This window comes from Sciurus carolinensis, chromosome 4 (genome assembly GCF_902686445.1).
Source record: "Sciurus carolinensis chromosome 4, mSciCar1.2, whole genome shotgun sequence".
Classification (NCBI taxonomy): domain Eukaryota; kingdom Metazoa; phylum Chordata; class Mammalia; order Rodentia; family Sciuridae; genus Sciurus; species Sciurus carolinensis.
Window position 1 is genome coordinate 155,297,311 of NC_062216.1, and position 22,776 is coordinate 155,320,086.

The 22,776-nt window shown below is 36.1% G+C and overlaps 1 protein-coding gene across 14 annotated transcripts in view; it reads right to left on the bottom strand.

Moving 5' to 3' along the window:
- Positions 1-22,776, bottom strand: part of Anks1b (ankyrin repeat and sterile alpha motif domain containing 1B) — a 1,141,006-nt gene that overhangs the window by 353,148 nt on the left and 765,082 nt on the right. For 13 of the 14 annotated variants that reach the window (XM_047548161.1, XM_047548162.1, XM_047548158.1 and 10 more), the window contains one exon: positions 9,298-9,404. In XM_047548161.1, the coding sequence (XP_047404117.1) occupies positions 9,298-9,404 (107 nt within the window). Of the gene's footprint in view, positions 1-9,297; positions 9,635-22,776 lie in introns of those variants that run through there. The other variant, XM_047548165.1, reaches the window with a different exon arrangement.

Genomic DNA, 22,776 nt, shown 5'->3' on the forward strand with positions numbered 1-22,776 from the left:
TCACCTGTATGCATGAAATGACTCCACTCAGAAGGTCTCACAGTCTGAGGACAAACATGACCAGGAAGTTCATCTGTATTTTTATAACCCTGTATATGGTGAGAAACATTTCTTATCTGGACTACTAATCTGTGCATGTGACAAATTTCTTTTTCACCTCTCTCAATGCTTCTCTGAATCATCATCTCCCCAAGAACAAGGAATGCTTATGCTACTGTTGTTTGCCCAGACTGATGCCTTTCTCAGCTCACCCAGATATGCTATTCTAGCTGGAAGCTTTCCCGTTGGACTCAACTTGACCTGAATTTGACTCTTGAGTGCTTTGGATCATATATTTAGCATCTCTATTACTAAATTTTGTCATTTGTAAAATTGGAATTATACTACATACTTTGTAACATTTGTGAGGGAGGTAAAGATAATGTATGTAAAAGTAAGCAATGGTTATATTATTAAGTCAGTTATATTTTCTTTCTCTAAAACATGACTAATCATCTATTTCTTTGGCGCTTTTCTATCAGATTATTATCAAATGTAAGGATGTCAAACAAATGAATATTTTTTGAAATAAAATTTATTTAAGGACCAGCTGAAGTTGGGCTAGAGAGGTAGGAAGTTCTCTGTTCTGGTTTTGCTGCTTTTCATATTAACTAGTAATATGATATTGTACTGTACTCATATGCTAAAAACTATACATTATTAGAAAGATTCCATTTATCATTGATGATACAGTAAAATTAGATTTCTTTAGACTTTGAAATCTCATATAAATCTCAAGTAGATAGATTTTAATTCAATTTAGCAAGTATTTATTGAATTACCATTATCTCTGCTTAGCCTACTGAGGGATAATAAAGGCTGCATATACACATATATCTATTGAGGACTGTTTGAGTCAAATTGTGTCACCCCAAATTTATATGCTGAAGTCCTAACTCAAGAACTTCAGCATGGGAACTTATTTGGAAATAGGATCTTTGCAGAAAAAATCAAGTTAAAATAAGGTCATTAGGATGGGCCCTGATCCTCTTATAAGAATAGGAAATTTGGGCACAGACACACACACAGAAAGACAGTGTTGAAACACAGGGAGAAGATGGACATCTCTAAGGAGACAGACCCAGAACAGACCCTTCCCTTACAGGCCTCAGAGGTACCAGCCCTTATAATGCTTTCATCCTAGACTTCTCACCTCCAGAACTGTGAGACCACTGTGGACAGAAGTGAAGATGCCTATTTTTTTGGCGATTAGGGTTCTGTCCTGGTTAAAGTAGAGTTCTTCTCAAGAAGCAATGGGGAGGGTTGGGAAGGTAAGAGGCAGTAAGATAAAGAAATCCTTCAAAGGGTTGGAAGAAGCACAAACTGGGAGTGTTTCAAGGCAGAGCCAGAGCCTGGTGCCTGAAATACAGCAGTGGCTCTTGGGAAACATTCACTGAACAAATGAAGGGAGAAATGATGAAATTGTGTGACTTTACTGAATTGAGTAGGGACATTTCAAAAGGTCAGAGAAGTTTGGTTTTGTAATTCTGACTCTGCTGGAAGTTTCTTTTTTTAACCTTGTTGAGTCCCATTCCCTTCATTTATAAATGTAGAGGTAAAAATATTACCTGATAGATTGAGGATGACAATTACGTGGAAAACTCTATATGAAACTATATGGAACTTAAAAATTCCATTCAATCAGTATTTATTGGGAAGCCACTATATGTGAGGCACTGTGCTAAGCTTTAGGAATACAAGGATAAAGAAGACCAGCCTCACTCGATAAGAAACTTACTTTCTAGGGTGTAAGCAGATATCTGATGGATCAAACAATTGCAATGTAATATAAGGACTAGAAGGGACTAAGAACACAGGGTGCTACGGATGCACAGAGAGGGGGCAGTATGCCAGCCAAATGGCAGGACTTATTAAGAAACATCTTCTGGAGGAGGTGATGCTTAAACCGATTCATGACCAGTGATACACAATTAGGTGAAAGAGGAGAAAGGAATTCCACATAGAGGGAATGGCAGACTTCCTTTGCAGCTGTGTTTTTCTAGTTCCTATGCCTGTGCTGAAAATATATTCCAGTCTGCTTGGTTAAAGCAAAAACACCCGGCTTGGCTCTCGTCAGACTCCTGAAGGCCGGATCTTGCTCTGAACATCCCCAGCTACTAGCTGGGTTATCTAAAAAACAAATGAACTTTCAGGAACCGTTGGAGCAGGTGTGGCCATCTGCCTGGTTGCCTCACTCTGTTTCTCCTGCCTTCTTTCCTTTCTTCCTATCCTTCTTCCTCACTTGTTTTCTTCCTCCTTTTATTAGATATTTCCTGTATTTACATGTATAAACTATGTGCTAGATCTGGAGATACAGAGGATCAAAGCATATTTCTAATTTTTGAGGAGTTCAAGATTCAGATTAGGCACATTCACCTAATCTGTGTTCTAAAATAAAGTTTATTGGAACACTACCACACCCATTCAATTTACATATTATCTGTGACTGTTTTATGCTACAACAGCAGAACTGAAGAGGTAGACAGAAAATACGTAGTTTGAAAAGTCTGAATTATTTACCAAGTGGCCCTTTACAGAGAGAGTTGGCCAAATGCTGTTCTAGTGTTTATGTATGACAGAGATGGTAGAGGTAGACAGACAAGAACATAGGTAATATAACCCAGGAATATGTCTTAAGAAAGGGTACCTAATCCATACTTGGAAGGCCAGAAAAGAATTAACAGTTAGAAGTGACAACTAAGAGCTAAAGGATAAAAAGCACTTAAGTGGGAAGAAGGATGATTCTTGGAAGAAAGACTAGCATGTGCAAATTCAGGCAAAGGAGGGAAAGTACGCAGTTCCCTACTGCAAAGAAAGGAAATGAGGAGATATGGTTGAATAATTAGCTGGGGCCAGGTTGCAAGGGATCCTAAATATGAAAGCCATGCTATGGATTTTGGAAATATCTCACTATCTCCCACAGGCAGCTAAGAACCTCTGTTTAAGCAGAGTAGTGTGTGCTTTAGAAGATCACTTTGGCTGCAGTAACAGTTAACATTTGTTGTATATTTATTCTATGCCAGGTCTGTGCCAAATGCTTTGCATGCATACATGCAAATGAAAATGTCCATTGAGTAGTTGAATAGCACTGGAAACCAGGTAGAAAGAGGTGAAACAAAGAGAACTAATATGGATCTCAGAGAACTAATGATGTCTGATCTCCCTAAGGATGGCAGGGAAGCGTTCTACCCACATTTATATGCATGTGGAGGATTAGAACAGGGTGATTGGAAAGGGCAGTGTAATGCCATGGAACCCAAATGGGGAGCAAATAACAGTAAGGAACGAAGAGAGAAACTCAGATGCTGTAGAGGGCAAATAAATGATGTGAGGAAAAAATGTGGGTGGGGATTTGCCAAGAAACAAATCACAGCTGACTTAAAAGAGAACCATTTTAGCAGAAAAGTTGGGAAGCAGGCCGGATTATAAAGAAGGTAAACAGGTGACTGGAAGTGAGAAAATGGAGGTCACTGCCATTGAACACTTGCTTGAGCAATATGTCCTTTTCAAGAAGAAAAGAAATATGATACTGGCTGTGTTTCTTAAAATAAGCCTATAATTCCACAGTTTTAGTGAATTTTCTGACTCTTGAGGTAAATTCTTCATCCCAAATATCTGGACATTTGAAGAAATACTGGAGATCAAATTATGCAAATATGCTGCATGACTAAATTAAAGGCCAATTCTTGTGAGCATTAGTTAGTAATGGGAGTTATATTACTGCATTATTAGAAAATGGGGCTGCGTATTTTAATGCTTAAAAATTTAATCAGAGAGTAACTTCCAGATGGGAGAAAAGGCTCTTTTCTATCACGATTAAAATCGTGGCTAATGTGCTCTCTGAAAACCATTCTTCCAACATGGCCATTCGTGCACATGACCTCATTTCCAACTTTCTGCTGCACAAGCAATCAGTATCTTTCCAAGGCTAATGGGATACACAAGAACAATTAATAGCTCTGCCAGCATCAGTATTGTACCCTGCATCTTTAAAGAGTTCAAAACATTAAATAACCACTCAAAAGAATATTTCTGCTAGATCCCTCATTAGATTGGTTTTACAGACAAGTAACTCAAATCACAGAGAAGAAAAACTATACAAGTGAGAAGTCTTACTTTAGTTCTTTCTCACACCATTGCCATACTTTTGTTGCCTATTATATTTGTAATTAAGTCATTGTCCAGATAAAAAATTATTCCCTTTTGGCACTGATTTTTAGATACCAACAGATTTTAAATGCCAGTAGTTGAAAAAATTATGTACTTCTTCCCCCCCAAAACTGGGTTTGTAACTACTGGCCTAATGCGTTTTTAAAATTATACAAGCTCTTACAGTATAAGGCCACCCACTCAACTCAAAGCCTATGCTGTTTCAGACACAGGAAGAAATAGGGAATGAGACAGGTATTTTTCTTTTAAACCTCCTAAACTCAGAATTTTCACAAGAACTTCCCAAACAATATTTAAATAAGAAATCACAGGATGATTAGTCTTATCCTTTAGGAACAATTTATATTTCTACTTCACAAGTTTAACTTCTTACTCAGATCACAACATGCTACTAAGATACTTAAAAGGTCATTTTATCAGGCTAACACAAATGGTGCTCTTATTACAGCAAAGTTATGTAAAAGTAGAAAGAAATGTTAAGTCCATTAGCATGTAAAATGTACCAAAGAAATGGGGGAGAGTTTCAATTAAATTTGTACTTATAAGCTCAATCTTGCTGAATTTTTTTGTTCAGATGGATGACTTCTGTGAGCTGTGTGACTTCACTTCACTATCTAATAGGCACTACTCACTTTGACCTCCAGCAAGTCCTTTGTGAAAGCTATCTACCCAAGTGTACAAAATGCCAGTTCATGTAGGGATGCCAGTTTTATTTTTACATCTAACTCTCTAAAGGCTGCATTTTGAACATTTTAATAATGGTTAAATTAGCCCAAGTGAACAGGAAATACTTCCTATAACTGTCAGTTAGTTATGGTAAGGTCATGAGTCAGTCCTCCTCCAAGTAATATAATTTTCTTTACTGTGTTCAGACTATAAATCTACTATAATACTGCTAAATTTGGGTATCTGTATCTTTATTTTTCCTTTACTTCATACTATGACAGATCTTGCATCTTCCATTAACTGCTATAATTTGTTGCTAGAAAACCAATTACTAGTAAGTACATATACTGAACCAAGATGAGAATATGGGAAGACAAAAGACAATATCCTTGTGATACAGTGTGTGTGGGTGTGTGTGCGCACACGCACACAAGTGTGCATGTCTGTGCATGAAGGAATGTGTGTGACGTACATGCAAACAACATAATAGGTCTGAGGACAATTCTACCTTGCTTGAGAACAAAAGGTCATGTCTTGTTCACTGTTATATCCCTAGTAATTAACTGTATCTGGCACAGAAAATGTTTAGACAATTTGTTGCACGAATGAGAGAAGGGTACATGTTACCATTGGCAAAACAAGGTTTCTAGTTTAAAATTGAGACTGGAAGTCCATCCACAACAGTCTGTTGTACATTTGGTTTTCCAGTTAGATTTCTATGTACACATCATTATTCTAGGAGTTGTGTGAAAGACAAGGGAATTGGACACATAGAACTTGAACTTGAGAAGCTTCTAGTTTAGCTGGGGAAACCAGATATAAACCAGAAAAAACTTAATTCTAGAGGGAGAATAATGGCATGCCAAATGTTATTTTTCATACCATATGTAACCACTATATGAGTTCAAAGGGAAAAATAGCTGCTATGAACTGGAATCATTAAAGAAGAGCTATGTAAACAAGGCAGGAAATGAGTTAGACCTTTAAGAATAAAAGACAGGGGAAGGAAAGAAAATAGCAGACTGGGAAGAGTGGGGAGAGAATACCAAGGGCAAAGTCATTAAGACAAGAATAGATGATTTGAGACTTAAAACTAGGGAAGAAGTCATTAGACTTAGACAAAGAAAGATGGTGGTAGAAATAAACCTAATAAGGAAATAGATAAGCATATATGTTCTGTATAATAATCACTTTAAGCCTAAACTTCTTGGTGGAAAAAATAATGTTGAAACTTGGAAACACTATATATGTGGCAAACTTGGGGTAAAGAAGTGAGGAATCAGAAGACCTCCAGCAGCACTTTCAGGGCTGGTGAGCAGGAGGTAGAGTGCCTAAGAAGGAGGGAGGAGATGAAGTGACTTCAGAGGGAGGAACAAGCAGAGCAGGGCCGAGGCAAGACTTCAGACACAGGATTCTGTTGGGATAGGACTTGATTTCAACACATGTGTGACTTTACCAGTCTTAGGTGACCTTAGGTACTTTTGTTGCTATTCTTCGTTTGTACCAGTTTCTATTTATTTGATATTTTTAAGGACACAAACAGTTCAATCTGTGTGCACAACTATTCTGCAAACCAGAATGAAGTGCACAAAGAAAAAGTTCGGCATTTTGACTTGAAGATATAGAAAAACATTTCACACGTCTTTAAAATCAAGGATAAGTATCAAGAGCCTGAAGGATAAGCAATAATTGGCAGGTATTTAAAAGCAAGCACAGGGGAAGGGAGTCCTTCTAACCAAGTCTAGGAATTTATATAAGTAATCTCTATTAAAGTTAATCATAGCTGTGCAGACAAATTATCCATATATTGTGTTTATGTATGAGAGTACATAGAAGATATTTAGCAAAAAAATGCTGAAAGCTTTCAACAAATATCTTAAAGTTACACATATGGACCCTTTAAACTCACATTATTAATGGCATATTGATTAAATGAAAAGTTAACTCCTGGGAATGTTTCCTAACTAAAGCATGTCTATGCATGGATATACTATGATGTTTCCACCAACATTAATTATACTCTCCTGATGTCTACTGTCTTGTTCTAAAAAGCTAATAAGACCTGCACTACATCGTAGTTAACAGAAGCGTGGAGCTTGTTGCTTAGGCAACAGGATGAATAAATGCAGGTCAGAATGTGCTTCAAGAAAAACAAAAGCTAGAATATGATACCAAATGAAAACTAAGCAAGTCTAACAGATTTTTCACCACATAATTGAAATCTGCTTCTTAAAGTGGGCCAATCATATTAGTGTACTTTAAGTTCATAACTAAATAAATTAGGTTATGAAGATCAATAAATGATTTTTATAAAGGTAAAAATTCATTTCTTATACTAGTAGCAAATGGCTGGTGTATAATAGCATGTAAAGCACTAACTGATGACACCATTTTGTGATTTGCTTCATTTTCATAATGAATTAACTCCTCTACATGATAACTCAAAGTTTTTTTAAAATTCTGTCTCATGAAGAAAGTATATGGCTCATGTGAATTAACAATGTGTTATTTTCTGAAAAATTATATTTAATACTTGGAATTAAACAAGTAAAGAAAATAATCTATGATTAGACCTTGATTTTGCCACACATGCCCAGGATCTTCACCTTCCAGATATATTTGTAGTGCCTGTATATAATTCATTCATGAATGTTTTTACGATCTCTCCCCAAATTCTTATTTAAAACCTGTGTGATTAACATTTCAGTGAGAGGCTTTTAAAAATGGATTATATTTGTTCATAAGTATTTAACATTCAGAGGAAAATCAAGCTGAATTCAAGTCTTTCAGTGTGGCCAGATGACCCAGGGTATCCAAACACCTGAGTTCTCAAGGACCACAATAAATTTGGGCAAAGGTCTGAGAGATGGGAATGAGAAAGCTCTATTTCAAGTAGAGATAGAGAGAAAGAATAAAGATGTTGAAATGTGTGCTAAACATAAATAATGACGAAATGAATTATTCTGTTTGATATTTCTTCTAATTCTTAGTTCTATTTGTTTAGGGTCCTAAGTTTGTTTCAAATCTACTCCATGTCCTAAGACTTTCACAGCAATTTAAGAACTTTCACTCTTTTCCTCTTGAAATATCTTGTCTATCTAGTAAAATTACTTGATAAATTCAAGAAAAATAACAGTAGCTTCATCTCTAATTATTTTGGAAAAAAACAACAAAACACTCATTAAAGGTTATATGTACACAATTTCTTAAAACTCACAACTTACTACATTTATGGCTTTTCCCCCCTAAAGTTCACAAGCGAACACATTTTTGGGAAAGGAGCAGAAGTTTAAGAATTTTAATAATCTTCCAATATACATAGTCAAGCCCAGCATGGAGAAAAAAAAAAAAAAAAAACTCAAATGAAAGTAAAAACATCCAACTAGCTCTAAGTATTTTTATGATCAGTTCTGGTATTGGCAAGCTGCAGGTGTCAGCCCCAGCATTTTATTTAAGAATAACTATTAATTATTTCTACAAGCAATTTGTGTGCTACATGCCCATGTTATATAGGGTTCTCTAAATTTAGGGATCAGTGATATGTGTGGTAGGAGCTTAAAAGCAAGGAAAGGTAATAAGGGTTGTGACGTAGCTTAACAAGAGGAACTGATGAGCGCTGGGGGAGGTATGGAAATGATTAGAAAGCCAGATTGCCGTCTGCACACCTCCCCATCCTTCCTCACCTATGTGCATCACAGTGGGAAGTTTGCACACACCAGGTTTAGACAGCATGTAGACCAAGATTCAGAAGTACATGAATGTACTTAGTGCATCTACCCCTCTTTCTACATGCTGACAGCGAATTGACCCAAGTGTTTGTTTTCCACCTAAAGTAACAAACAATACTTCATTGCTCTTCAATCACCATGTGTAAGTAAGTGAATACTCTCCATAATTGACCATCTGAAGCAGTTTGCTAATGAACTGAAGGGTGTCCAAACGATTTAAACTGCTTATTGAATAATTATCAGGAAAAAATGATTTTTACCCATCAACATAACGAATTGTCTAATTAATCACTAAATACTGATGCTCAAGTAAAATAATATGGTTTAGGAATCTAGAATTAGCTGAAGAGTGATATAATCCAACTGGGTATACTAAGATTATAATTTTTAAAAAATCACACAAAGAATGACAGGGAGAATATAAATGTTAATCTTCTCCCATTGCCTATAAATAGTACTCTCACCGGCTCATTCATATAACACATATGTATATAATACATATAGATCTCATTTTTCAGCAAGTGTCTATATGTACATAGTAAGTTCAGTCCTAAGGGCATTCAATTTTCTGATGCAGTTACATATATTAAACTGATCGGTTTTGGAGCAAATCAGGCTGCCTCTGAGCTATGTAAGACACATAAGAAGCAAAGACAGACAAAAGGCAGCTCCCTGGACACAGAGAGCATCTTACCATAAACTGCACATTGTCAAATCCATTAGCCATCAGGTGGTTCTCGTACTGAGGTAGCCCAATGCTTTCCAACCATTGTCCCACTGTTTGGACAGGGCATCTGGGTCCTGTAAGAGGATGAAGAGGGAAGCGTTTAAGCAGGGAGTAGCCGTCCACGGGGTAATAGCGGTAGTCCTGGGCTGAGAGGTGGCATTGCCACATCATGCTCCTGGGAAAGTTGCTATCAAAGGAGCCCGCCAGCTTGACAGATTAATGTTCTCAGCGAGAGAGCAAAGTCAGAAGTAAAACATAGTTTGCCAGGCAGGCTGTGGAGTGTGACTTGATCCTAGCTCCACATTTCTTACATATTAATCTTTACTACCGACCAGTACGTCATACAGCCCCCAAAACCAGGCAGCAGAAGAAGGCATATCAAGCTGTCAGCTTAGGCTGGTCTGCGTTCTGTGTGATTGTTGGAGTACTCCACAATGAGCAATGCACGGCCAGCAGCCAGAATTCTCTTTATCAAGTACTCCTACACTCATCAGTATGCAGCTCCATGCTCCTTGCTCCCCCTCGCTCGCTCCCCTTCATTACCCAGCCCAGGCTACACCTCGCATTTTCAATAATAGCCATCAGATAAGGCAGATTTTTTTTGTCTGCAAGCTGTAAGCCTGCTGCTGCTGCTTCCTCCTACACACCCATCCAAGCGTCAATCTTGAATGATGAGAGCAGTCAAAACAAATGCAGAAAATAGCAAGACTCAAAAGCAAACCAAAGTGCTTCAATCTGAATTGAATCTTCATACTGGTTCTACATTACCGGGCTATTTGTTGTGGAATTTTACGTTTCAAAAGATACCAGGAAATGCAAAGCTTGAACTACAGCTTATAACAGGGCTCACGAAGGGTTCCCCTTTCCCTGTTCCTTTTTTTCCCTTCCTTTCCTCTTTTATTCTTTTAAGTGCAGCACAGATAAATGTTTCTGATCTAAAGCTTCATAGTGTTTGGAGAATAATTATTCTTTTTCTTTACCATGCCGTATCAAAAAGAACCTCTCAGAAACGCTTTTATTTTTTTTTCCTTTTCGAACTACTGCAACATACAGAAACTGCATCGTAATCTTGAAGTTGAGATAATCCATTCCTTGTTTCCCAGGGTTGCTTCTAAACAAAAATATTATTAGGCACAAGAAATCCTTTTCCCTTCTGGTATTTATAACCCTATCTACCAGGGTTACTATTCTTGAGTAGCTACAAAGGTAATGTTAACTGAGTAGAGTTTTTTAATATAGAAGAGGAGCCCTAACCAAAAATAATTCAAGAATAACAGATGTAAATGTGTGCGTTTTACTGAATGGCAGACACACTGAGTAATTTATTTAATAATTGGGAGAAACCAGAGATTAATAATAGAACTCACAGGACTACATCATTAGGAAGAATAGTCTTAAGACTGGAAGAGAACTTGAAGAAAGGTTATTCTGACCTCCTTCCTAAGGTGAGAATCCCTTGTTACCGTGTTCCTGGAAGAATAATACCCAGTTTCTACTTGAATACTGCCTGTAACAGAGCTCTTACTACTCATCAACAAGTCTCCATTTATTAGAAAGATATTTTACTTCCTACCTTACTCCTACTCTCTGACTCCAGCTCTGCCTTTGGAGTTACACAGATTGGGAACAGTGCCTCTTCCACATAAAGTGCTTTAAAAATTCAAGATAACTCTTTCATCCCCCCAGAACAGCACCGGACACATTACTGTTTATTGTGCCCAAGAGGTAGTTATTGAATAAATCAAACATCATTTTTCTTCTTCTGCTAAGTCATGTCTTTCTCTATTTCCCTTCTCTTTTTAAAAACATTGTCAATCTCCTGGGCACACAGACATTAAACATCAAAACACCTCACTATTGATACCAGTCCTTAAGTGACAGTCACCCTTCATCATGGTGTCTTCCATTCTCTTACTTCCATTTCCTATTTTATGTTTATGGAGCTGACACCTCTTTTGGTTTTTTTCACGCTTAATTCCAGCCCACCCAGCCTAACACAACCATGACTTCTATATTGGTCTTCCCACCTCTGGTATTTCTGAAATCTAATTTATACATGGTGTCAGAATAATCTCTCAAAGACATAGCTTTGATGACTATTTCCCGTTTCAAAACCCTTCTGTGATTTTCCATTGATTTCAAAATAAACTCTCAAGTCCTGTGATGACATTTTGGGGTCTTCTTGATGACTGTAAGTCATCTAACCTTATTCCCTCTTTCCCTTATACCCCTTCCCCAATTCTCCAGCAAGGGATATTACTTGTTGATCTCAGAAGCCAGCCTGTAATAAGCTCTGGCTGGTTTCATATGTCTCTGCACTTCTACCCATTTGCTGCCATTTTCTTTATGAATCCTCTTCTAATCCTCCCTAGCGGGAATGAATCTCTTTCTTTTCTGTCTTAAAGGGCATTTTTTGGAAGTTCTATTGCAAAATTTTTTCTAACTTATACAATAATTGTATGTGTACAAGATTCATTTCTTAAAAGCAAGGAATATGCCTTACTGATACTGCATATAGTAAGGATTCAATTTGTACCTGCTAAACAACATAATGTAATCTCACAATCCAAACTTACATAAAGTCCTCTTGTTTTCAGATTTGAAATTTTTACTTTTAAACTGTATTCCAAATCTCTGAATTCTTCATCAAAAAGAAGATATCTTAATTTTTAAATACAATTTTCAGGTCTGGGTTTTTGTGCATCATCCTTGGCCCCCTTTTGAGTAAGCAACTCTGGGTGGATTGCATTGTACTTGATTACAGTTTATCCTTGATTACTTCTGGATCTTTTCAGATGATCAAAGAATTTGTAGGAATAAATGAATGGATTTTAGTAGATTCTAGTTGCTCAACATTACCTGCATGAGAAGCTAAAAAAAAGATGCTATTTGTCCCTGGCCAGCCCTAAAGCTGATACATTATGAAGTTAAAGATAAGTCTCAATTACAGCTTCTCCAGGATGCCATCCACAATGTTCCTCCTGAACATTTTAAGTTATGAGTAGGTGAATAAGCTACATAAAAACTGAACAAACATGACAACAACATTTTGTCTTGGCAAGGTAGTTCCTCAAATCCTAACTCATTTTTTAAGATGCAAACCAGGGGCCAAGTGCAGAATACAGCACCATAAAATTCCTAGATAGCAAATCATCTTTGTTAAATGAATGAATAAATGATAATGGAAATATTTTTCTTGGGATTTTGATCTCTTAATAATTGGAAAGGGAGAGTTATTTCAAGATTCAGACTGCAGTATAAAACACAGCTCAGAGAGATCATTACTTGGGGGTATTCAGGAAGAGCAGGGAAGAAAAAGAGAGACCCTAAGCCATGTTGTTGGCCTGTGGTTTTTTAAAAGCATTTTCTCATAAGTTCTCATAGAACCTGATTCAGGTCTGAAATCACTTTTTTATAGTGTTTAAATATATTCCTCACTTTGCTTACAATACTTTCTCACAGTTTCAAAATACTTGAAGCATCACAACACATTAATGGCCAGGCACCCTTATTCAACTAGAACTTCTTTAAGTCCTGAAACTGAGATAAGAGGAGGAAAGAAAAAAAAGCAACAGTTATTTGGGCTTCCTATGGTTCAAACATTGTGGTATGAATTATTATTATCATTTATAATAAGGAAACCAAAGCTCAGTAGATGTGATGAAACCAGGAATTTTCTTTGGCACAGACTTCTGAAAAAACAATTTTGGAGTTCCACTCCCAGAAAGGCAGTGTGAGGACCTCCACACAGACAATCCCAGCTAAACAGGTGTAACTGCTAAAAGTTGGAAAGAAAAACAAAAACAAAAACAAAAACAAAATTTCAAAACCCTCAAACCCAAAACAATCAATGCCTCTGCAGTGTCCTAAGACCAAGAGGATGAAAAAAATATTTATTCCCAAGGTCTGCTAAAACTTGGTAAGATCAGAAATATTCCATAACAGTTGAGCCATGACTTGCTCCCACCCTGCCCTCACACCCTGAGGCATATCACCAGACACTCATTCTGGATAAGTTCGCTTAAGAGAATGGACTCTCACTTGGGCTCCTAACCAAGGGATATGAATAGGTAAATATCAAAAGGGGCAGGCCAGCATTTCCAATATCCTCTAAACTGTAGAGGCTAAATTCCTGATGAGTACAGTGAGGAGGTAGGGAGCTTTCTTCAGCTACTCAGCCCTACACAAAGGTTCCAGAGTCTATCCCGGTTTTGGTAGGCCAAGAATCATGGGATGCCTTCTTCTTCTAGAGTGGAGGTTCCATGCCCAGAAAGGCCATCTAAAAAGACCAGAGGCTTTTTTCCCTATCCAGTGCCCAGGAGTGTGGTTCAAAGATTTTGCCTAAGGGGATAGTCAGTCTATAGGAACTGAAAGCTCTACACCATTCTCTGCAGGGATTGACTTTACTCAAAACAGAGAAAAAGGAAATTCAAGCCTAAATTATTATACAAAATGATGGAAATTTTGCTAATAATTTATTAAAAGGAGGCTAGTTGTTATGGTTTCAATATTAGGTATTCCCCAAAAGCTTATGTGACAATGTAAGAAAGTATAGAGGTGAAATGATTGGGTCGAGAGCCTTAATCTAATCAGTGTTAATCCTAATAGGGGTTAACTGAGTTAACTGAGTGGTAGGCAGGTAGAGTGTGGCTGGAGAAGGTGGTTCACTGGGGATGTGCCTTTGGGGTATATATTTGAATTTAGTCTCTCTCCTTATTGGGGGCCATGTCCTGACTTGCTTTCCTCTGCCATATTATTCCCCCATGATGTTGTACCCTACCTTGAGCCCTGAGGAATGGAGCCAGCTATCTATGGACTAAGACTTCTGAGACCATGAGCCCCCAAATAAAATTTTCCTCCTTAGAATTGTTCTTGTCAGGTTTTTGATCACAGCATCAAAGAAGCTGACTAAAATACTGTACACTTCATCAGGGCAACATGTTAAATGGTGGCCCAGCTAGTTTAGAGAACCAGAGAAAGAGGCATTTCAGTAGAGCCCTGCTGTCATCAGAACAAATTTCAAAGACTGACTGAAAAACATTCCTGCTGCTTAAACTTATTTGGACCAGATTCTGGAACAATTTATTCTTTAGGAAATTGACCAAAATAATAGAGCAATCACTGGCAATTAATGGAGCCTAATATCTAGGTGTGATATCAAATGAGGCAAAAGAAAGATTAGTGAAAGAGATGAGGGCCCTTCATAGACACATTGTCCCAAGATGACAGTGCCCATGGCCAAAGTTGTACCTTTGAATGGATAAATACAATGTGGTATATTCATACAATGGGATATTAGTTGATAATAAAAAGAAATGAGTTCTGATACATGCTACGGCATGGATGAAACTTGCAAACATCATGCCCAGTGGAGGAAGCCAGTCACAAAAAATCCATATATTATATGATTCCATTTATGTAAAATGTCCAGAGGAGACAAATCTGTACCGATAGAAAGTAGATTGGGTGTTGTTTAGGACCAGAGAAAGGGATCTGGGGGGAAATGGCAACTGATTATTAATGGATATGGATTTATTATTAGGGTGATAAAAATGCTTTATAATTGTAGTGATTGTACAACTGTGAATATACTAAAAACCACTGGATTTTATTATCTACTGGATTGTATGTGGGTGAATTGAATGGCAAATGAATTATAACTCAACAGATTTATAATTATTGAATATGATAAAAAATGAAGATAAAAATATTTCTTCAAATTTCTCTAAATTTACAAGAATAAAAAATGAATATAAACATAATTGAATATAAATGTACATTATGATTATTTCATGGTATTTGAGTGCTTTGGGTTTTTTCTGTCTCCATTTTTCTTGGTTACTACTTCCTACAATCCATATTATCCACCCTTCTGCAAAGTTATTCATGTTAATAATCTAGTTCATATATTTATATATATTTACCCATGCTTAAATAACACACACACGTTCAGATATATGCACATGTGGGGTATTTTTTTACATTGTTTCATAAAAATAGAATCCTATCACATTTCTGTGAACTTCACTTTTCTCATTCAAAAATATTTTAAGGAACTTCTAAGTAAATTTAAGCTCTAATCAAGCATTTAGAATAGTGCAGAATACAGATATTGCAGTAGTTTGTTCAGTTCTTTGCCTGATATCTCAAGGACCACTCCCTCTTTCCTTTAAAATTATTTTTTAAATTTTCAGGTAACTGTAGACTCATATGCAATTATAAGAAAAATATATAGAGAAAGATTCTCTATAAGACTTCACTAATCTGATAATGTCTTGATCTATATCACAGTACTATATCACAATATTACAAACAAGTAAGCAATACTGTTAAAATCCAATAATCTTAGATTTCATCTGTTTTACATGCACTCATTCGTGTGTGTGTTTAGTCCTACAAAATTTTATCATGCATGAAGACCATATGACTATCACCACAGTCAATATACAGACAGCACTATCCCAAGAATCCTTCCTGGAAGCCATGGCCATCGTTATGGTTTGAATATGAGGTTTCCCCCAAAAGCTCCTGTTCAGAGGTGAAGTGATTAGGTTATGAGAGCTTTAATCTTAGCACTGTCTTCTAGTTTGAATGGACTAATTGGGTGGTAGCTGTAGGCAGGAGAGGAGTGCTGGAGGAGGTAGGTCACAGGTAGGTGTGCCTTAGGGATCATATATTCTGTCCCCTGCTTCCTTTTTCTGCTTCCCAGCTGCTGTAAGCTGAGTAGCTTTCCTCCACCTTGCCCTTTCACCATAACGTTCTGCCTTATCTCAGGCCCAGAGCAGAATCAGCCCATCACACACTGAAACTCTGATACCAAGAGTCAAAGTGAAATTTTCTACCTCTAAGTTGTTCTCATTGGGCACTTTGATCACAGCAGTGAAAAGCTGACTGACATGCCCATCTCCCTTTCTCTCCCATTCCTTATTCCCTGGCACTACTAAACTGCTTCCTATCTCTATCATTTTGGTCATTTCAAGAATGTTCTATAAAGGGAATCATATATATCCTTTGGGAATCAGCTTTTATCACTTAGTATAATTCCCATGAAATCCATTCAAATTGTTCTGTATATAGCTTATTCCTTTGCATTGCTGAGTACTAGTATGAATGTACTACAGTTTGTTTCATCATTCACCCATTCTTCTCCAGAATGGTGGTATCATTTACATTATTGTTAGCAGTGTGTGGCATCCTCTGAGCTAGTCTCTCTTACTACAATGAAATTATATCTTCATAATATTTACTCTTCTTTATTACCCCTTTCCTACAATAACATGTGACTCTTAGATGTATTTACTTTACCCACCTGACTTATTCTGGACCAAGTCTTGTATTTTTATTGGGGATCACTAAGTAAATTTCGTTCTAGTTTAATACTAAACTTTCTGTCTACTTATCAAATATTTATTTATTTATTTTAAATTTTATTTTTATATTTGCTCTTTTTAGATATACATGACAGTGGAGTATATTTTGACATACTATACATAATGTGGAGTATAATTTGTCCTAATTGGGATCCCATTCTTTTGGTTGTACATGATGTGGAGTTTCACTGCTCATAAATTCACATATGAACATAGGAAATTCATGTTCAATTCAGTCTACTGTCTTTCCTTATCCCATTTACCTACTCTTCCCTTCATTCTTGATCTAATCTAATGAACTTCTATTCTTCCCTCCTCCTGTCACCCCATTGTGTATTAGCATTCCCATACCAGAAAGAACATTCTGCCTTTGGTTTTTTGGGACTGGAAATATCACTTAGCATGATAGTCTCTAGTTCCATCAATTTACCCAGAGACCCTGTCCTACTAGAAGAAAATTTAGGCCCCCAACTCACCATCATGTCAACCTAGGAACCAACTTCCTCAATAAGACTCTGGAAGACCAAATCCTTATTTATTATTATACTGAATATTTCCAGTTGTTCTACTAACTTTAATTTAGATTCAGTTATTGTAGTTTATTGATTACTGCTATTTCATATCCTCATAACCACCCTCATCTTTGGATTTCTGTTTTCATTTGTTAGGATATTCTTACATACATTCAGAAAATGTTTTGCACTAATAAAAATAAAAACAGTGTATCAAAATTTGTGAGATACATCTGTCCTAGAAACTTACAGCACTAAATATCTACATTATAAACAGAGTGTCAAATAAATAACCTCAGCATTCACCTTGAGAAATAAGGAAAAAGAAGAAAGAAAAAAAAAAAAAAACAAAAGTAAACAGAAGTAAGATCAGAGAGGAAATAAATATATAGAAAACAGAAAGTCAATAGAGAAAAAGCAATGAAACCAAAAGGTGTTCTTTGAGATGATGACTAAAACTGAATAACTTTATGCCAATATATTCAACAATTCATATGAAAAGGACCAATCTGCTGAAAGGTACAAACTGGCAAGGCCCACTCATGAAAATTCTCACAACTAAATAGCTCTCTACTAAAGTAATTGTATTTGTACTAAAAGCTTTCCATATAGAAATCTCCAGGCCTCAGTGGCTTCAGTGTTGAATTCTACCAAATATACTAGGAAGAAATAAAGCCAGTTCTACATAAGTTCATCCCAAAATTTGAAGAGAAGAGAATATTTGCCAACTCATTCTATTAGTTCAGCATTACTCAAATACCAAAATCAGACTAAGATATTATGAAAAAAGAAAGCTATACCTACCAATATCTGTTGGGCATAGATGCAAAGATTCACAACCAAATTTTGGTTAATTGTTTTCAACAGCATATGTAAGGTAATACAATAGGACCAACACTTGCTGGAAGGTCTAGCTAAGTACAATTATTCATGAAAAGAAAGAAAATAAAATGTATCCAGATTGGAGAGGATAAAATAAGTGCTTCTATTCACACATGACAGAATTTTCTATAAAAATCTTATGAGATATACATAAAAATTATCAGAATTAAAAAGCAAGTTTAGTAAGATTGCAAGATACAGGATCAATATACAAAAATCAATTGCATTTCTCTATACTAACAGTGGACAATGAAAATTTTAAATATTAAAGTATGCTATGTACATACATGAATAATAGTGAATTCCACCTTTACATATAACTATAAAGTACCAATTGAAAAATAAATTGATAGAAGGAAGACAAGTAGAACAGAGGAAGGGAAATGGGGGTGGGAGAAGGGGAGTGAAAGAGGAAGTGCCAGGGACTGAAATGGAGCAAATTATGTTCCATGCATTATGATTATGTCAAAACAAACCCCACTGTTATGTGTAACCATAATGCACCAATAAAAACATTAAAAAAGATATAAAAAGTTCCCAAATCAGCAAATTTAAAATAGAACCTAAATCTATGACGTTCTGAGGAATAAATATGTCAAAAGATGTGCCAGACTTGTACACTTAAAATTATAAAACAGTGCTGAGAAAAATAATATAGACCCTTAAAAATGGAAAGATAAACTATGCTCATGGATGGATGGAAGACACCTTTTTACATGCCATTTCTTCCCAAATGCATCTATAGATTCAGTGTAACACTAACCAAAGTACCAATAGGTGACTTTTAAAAATAGAAATAGTCAATTTCATATGAAATCCAAAGGACTAAGAATAAAAATAAACTTTGAAAAAGAACAAATTTAGAAAATGTACATTACTCACTTTAACACTTATTATAACATTATGGTCATCAAGACAATGGGGTGTTGATGTCAAGATTGGCAAATAGATCAATGAAATAGAATAGTAGGTTCAGGAATAGACTGATACGTAGAGGGTCAACTGATTTTTGACAAACGTAAAAAGGCAGTTTGGTGGAGAAAGTAGAGACTCTTTAATGAATTTGACGGACAGAACAATCAAACATTCATATGCAAAAAAACCCTCTTTGATCTGCAGATGGTATCTCATATAAAAATTAGCTCCAAATACATTATAGGCCTAAATATAAAAACTTACATGAAAAACACCTAGAAGAAGCATTTTTAAAAATCTAGGAAAAATCCTGAGTTTGGATTAGATACCAGAAACATAATTCTAAAAGGAAATTTGACAGTTAAACTTCAGAAAAATTTAAAATTATATTCTCGGAAAGGCACTGTTCAGAGAAAAGACAAATCCATAACTATAAGAAAACATTTATAAATAATATCTGATAGCAAACCTGTATTCAGAAAATATAAAGAACTCTCAAAACTGAGTAATAAACAAACAAACATATATATATATATATATATATATATTTTTTTTTTTTTTAATGAGCAAAACTGTTGAACAGTTACTTCACCAGAGAAGACACAGGGATGGAAAATAAACACATGAAAAGATGCTCATCATTGTTAGTCTCTAGGAAAATGCAAATGAAAACCATAATGAGATATCACTTATTGGCCATATCAAGTGTTGACAAAGATAAGGATCAAGTGTCAACAATGCATATCAACTGGAACTCTCAGACACTGCTGATGGAAATGTACAAGGATACCACTATTGGAAAACAGTTTAGTAGTTTCTTAAAAGTTAAATGTTTATGTATTATGTGGTTCAGATGATCTTCTGAATAATTATCCAAGGAAAATGAAAACATATGCCATACACAGACTTGCAGGGATGGAGATATAGATCAGTTGGCAGAGTGCTTGCCTTGCATGCACAAGGCCCTGGGTTCAATCCCCAGCACCACTAGAATAAAGAATTCACAGACGCTTTCTTTGTAATAGCCAGCAACTGGAAACAGCCTAACTGTCCACCAACAGTTGACCATTCAGAGAAACAAACTGTGGTTTATCTGTAATATGGATATTACTCAGCAATGAATAATCAATACACACAACACATGAATAGTAAAATAATTTTCTAGAGTAAAAAATAACCAGGATGCCCCTCCAAAAAAAAAAAAAAAAAAAAAAGAGTACATTTGTGATACCATTTATATAAAGTTCTACAGAGTGCAAACTTATCTAGTGACAAAACACTGATGTCTATGCAGGAATGGGAGGGATAACTGAAGGGCATGGGGTGATGCATATGCTCATTTTCTTGATTGTGGTAATGATTTCACAGGTGCATACATTTGTCGAACATCAAAGTGTATGCTTCAAATATGCTCAATTTATTGTGGGTTAATTAAACATCAATAAGCTGGCTTTAAAAGTTTTTTTTTTTTTTTTTTTTTTTTTTAAGTAGGAAAAGGAACTACAGAATGATTGGGGAAGGGAAATGTATTTTAGACAGAACAGCGAATACCTCCCTGAAAAAGGTGGAATTTGAACAGAGACTTGAATGTCGTGAGAGAGCAAGCCATTCTGGGGTCTAGGAAGAAAGGATTGCAGGCAGCTGGAAGAGTTAAGCCCAAAGGCTAATATTCTGCTCTACACTGCAAAGCCAAGGAGACACTGAGGGGCAAGGAAACACCTTCCTTGCTTTAGAAATGTTCTTAATATCAGTCTTGTAGTTTAGCAAGTAGCCATGGAAGATGACATGAATATATTTTTACTCTAGGACAAAGCCCCCAAACTCATAATTGTATTAAAGTAAAACCATCATTTTAGTTTAGTTTTCTCAAATTAAATTTTCTCTTTTAAAAGTAGAAGGCAACTAATATTTGGATTATTTTCAGAGACCTCTTAATTAGGTTCTAGTTAACTGCAGAGTGGGGAGATACTTATTTTTTATTTTTTCAGCATTCACTGATTTCTTCAACAAATATTTATGAAGTACTTCTTGTTCCAAGCATTATACCAGGAAATGGGGAGAGAGTTTTGAACAACCTTGCACTTGTACATTTTATAGCCAAGTGAAGAAAGCTAGCTGTCCCTTAGAAAAATACCATTTGATATCGGAGGAATTACAACTTAGAAAAATGATTTCTTATTCTGATCATAAAGAGAGATGAAATAAATTAGAGTACACATGACCTACCTCGATAGTTATTACTTGATAAAACTCTAATGAAATTGTTAAGGTGGGTAAAATAATCTGACAGAAGCAGCAGTAGCCATATTTGTTAAATTGAAAAATGGCATCAGGGAAGAATAAAGGAGAAGCTCCAGACAAGACACATGAAGAAAGAAACTAGTTAATGCCTCAAAAATATAGTAATATCTGTTTAATCCTAATATCAAGCTGATTGGCATAGGGCATATACTTTTCAAAGAAAGAGTCTTCCCAGAAATCTAAGCCATAGACAGTGGAGGGGAGTTAGTAATTACTGAAGACTTCCTGTACCTCAAACCTTTTATGTATGTGTGAATGTTCCCTTTATTGGAAATTTAATCCCTAGTACAAGTGTTTAGGTCATGAGAATTCTGCCTTCCCAAACAGATTAGTGCTATTATACAAAGGGCTTGTTGGAGTGGTTTCACTCTCTTCTGCCGTGTGTGGAAACCATGTTGTGTATCCGTCATTGCTTGCCCTTCTGCTTTCTGCCATGTGAGGATGTAGCAAGGCACTCACCAGATATTGATTCTGGCAACTTGATCTCAGACTTCCCAGCCTCCAGAATCATGATGAAATAAATTTCTGTTCTTTACAAATTACCCAGCTCAGGTATTTGGACATAGTAGCACAAAACAAACTAAGACAAGATGCTATTTCATTATGTAAAATAAAAGCAAACATGTATTGAGCACTTACTGTAGTCAGGTTCTGTTCTAAATGTTCTATAAGTAGTTCATTATATTTTCTTGACAACCCTGTGAAATGGTAGTATTACTGTCATCAACTCCTTTACAGGAAAGGAAACAAACAGGTTATGAAAGGTTATAAATTGTCTAAAGTCACCAAATTGAACTCAGAGAGCCTGGCTCCAAGCCTAAGATTTTGGTCAGTCACTCTTCCACACTGCTTTTCAGTTCTTTCCCTTTTGCAGGAGTAAGAATATTCACCTGTACACATGTCAGCAGGTTTGTCTTAAAATGATTTCTCAGGTTTTTATTTGTTTATTTATTCTTCTTTCTCCCTTCACCTCATACTCATCATTCTTGGTTTCTAATGCACAAAATAATGAGAAAAATTAGAAAGAATGATGAGAGGTGGGAGAAGGATGAATACTGTCACTTGAGTATTTTTATTTTATGCCAGCAAAGGGCTTTGCTGTGATTCTGGAAGACTGCAGCTTCCGTGCTGATGCATGTGGGTGCCTGGCAGGTCTTCAAGGCACGAATGCTTGTGCTGTGGGTCTGGGAAGACGACTGCCTCAATGAGGGTGGCTCAGCATGAGGTTGAGAACCTAGACTCTCCAGCCAGACTGCCTGGGTTTGAATCTTGGCTCTTCTCCGCTACTTAAATATTGGCTGATTCTATTTTTTATATGGAGCAATAGAAAAAGTACAGTTTTGCTTAGGAAAATTTCTGGGAATTTTTTGTGCTTCAGTAGAATAAGGGGACACCCTCCCTCCATCTATCTCAGGGTTTTATTTGAAACTGAAATTAAATAACATATGTGAACAAGTACTATGATG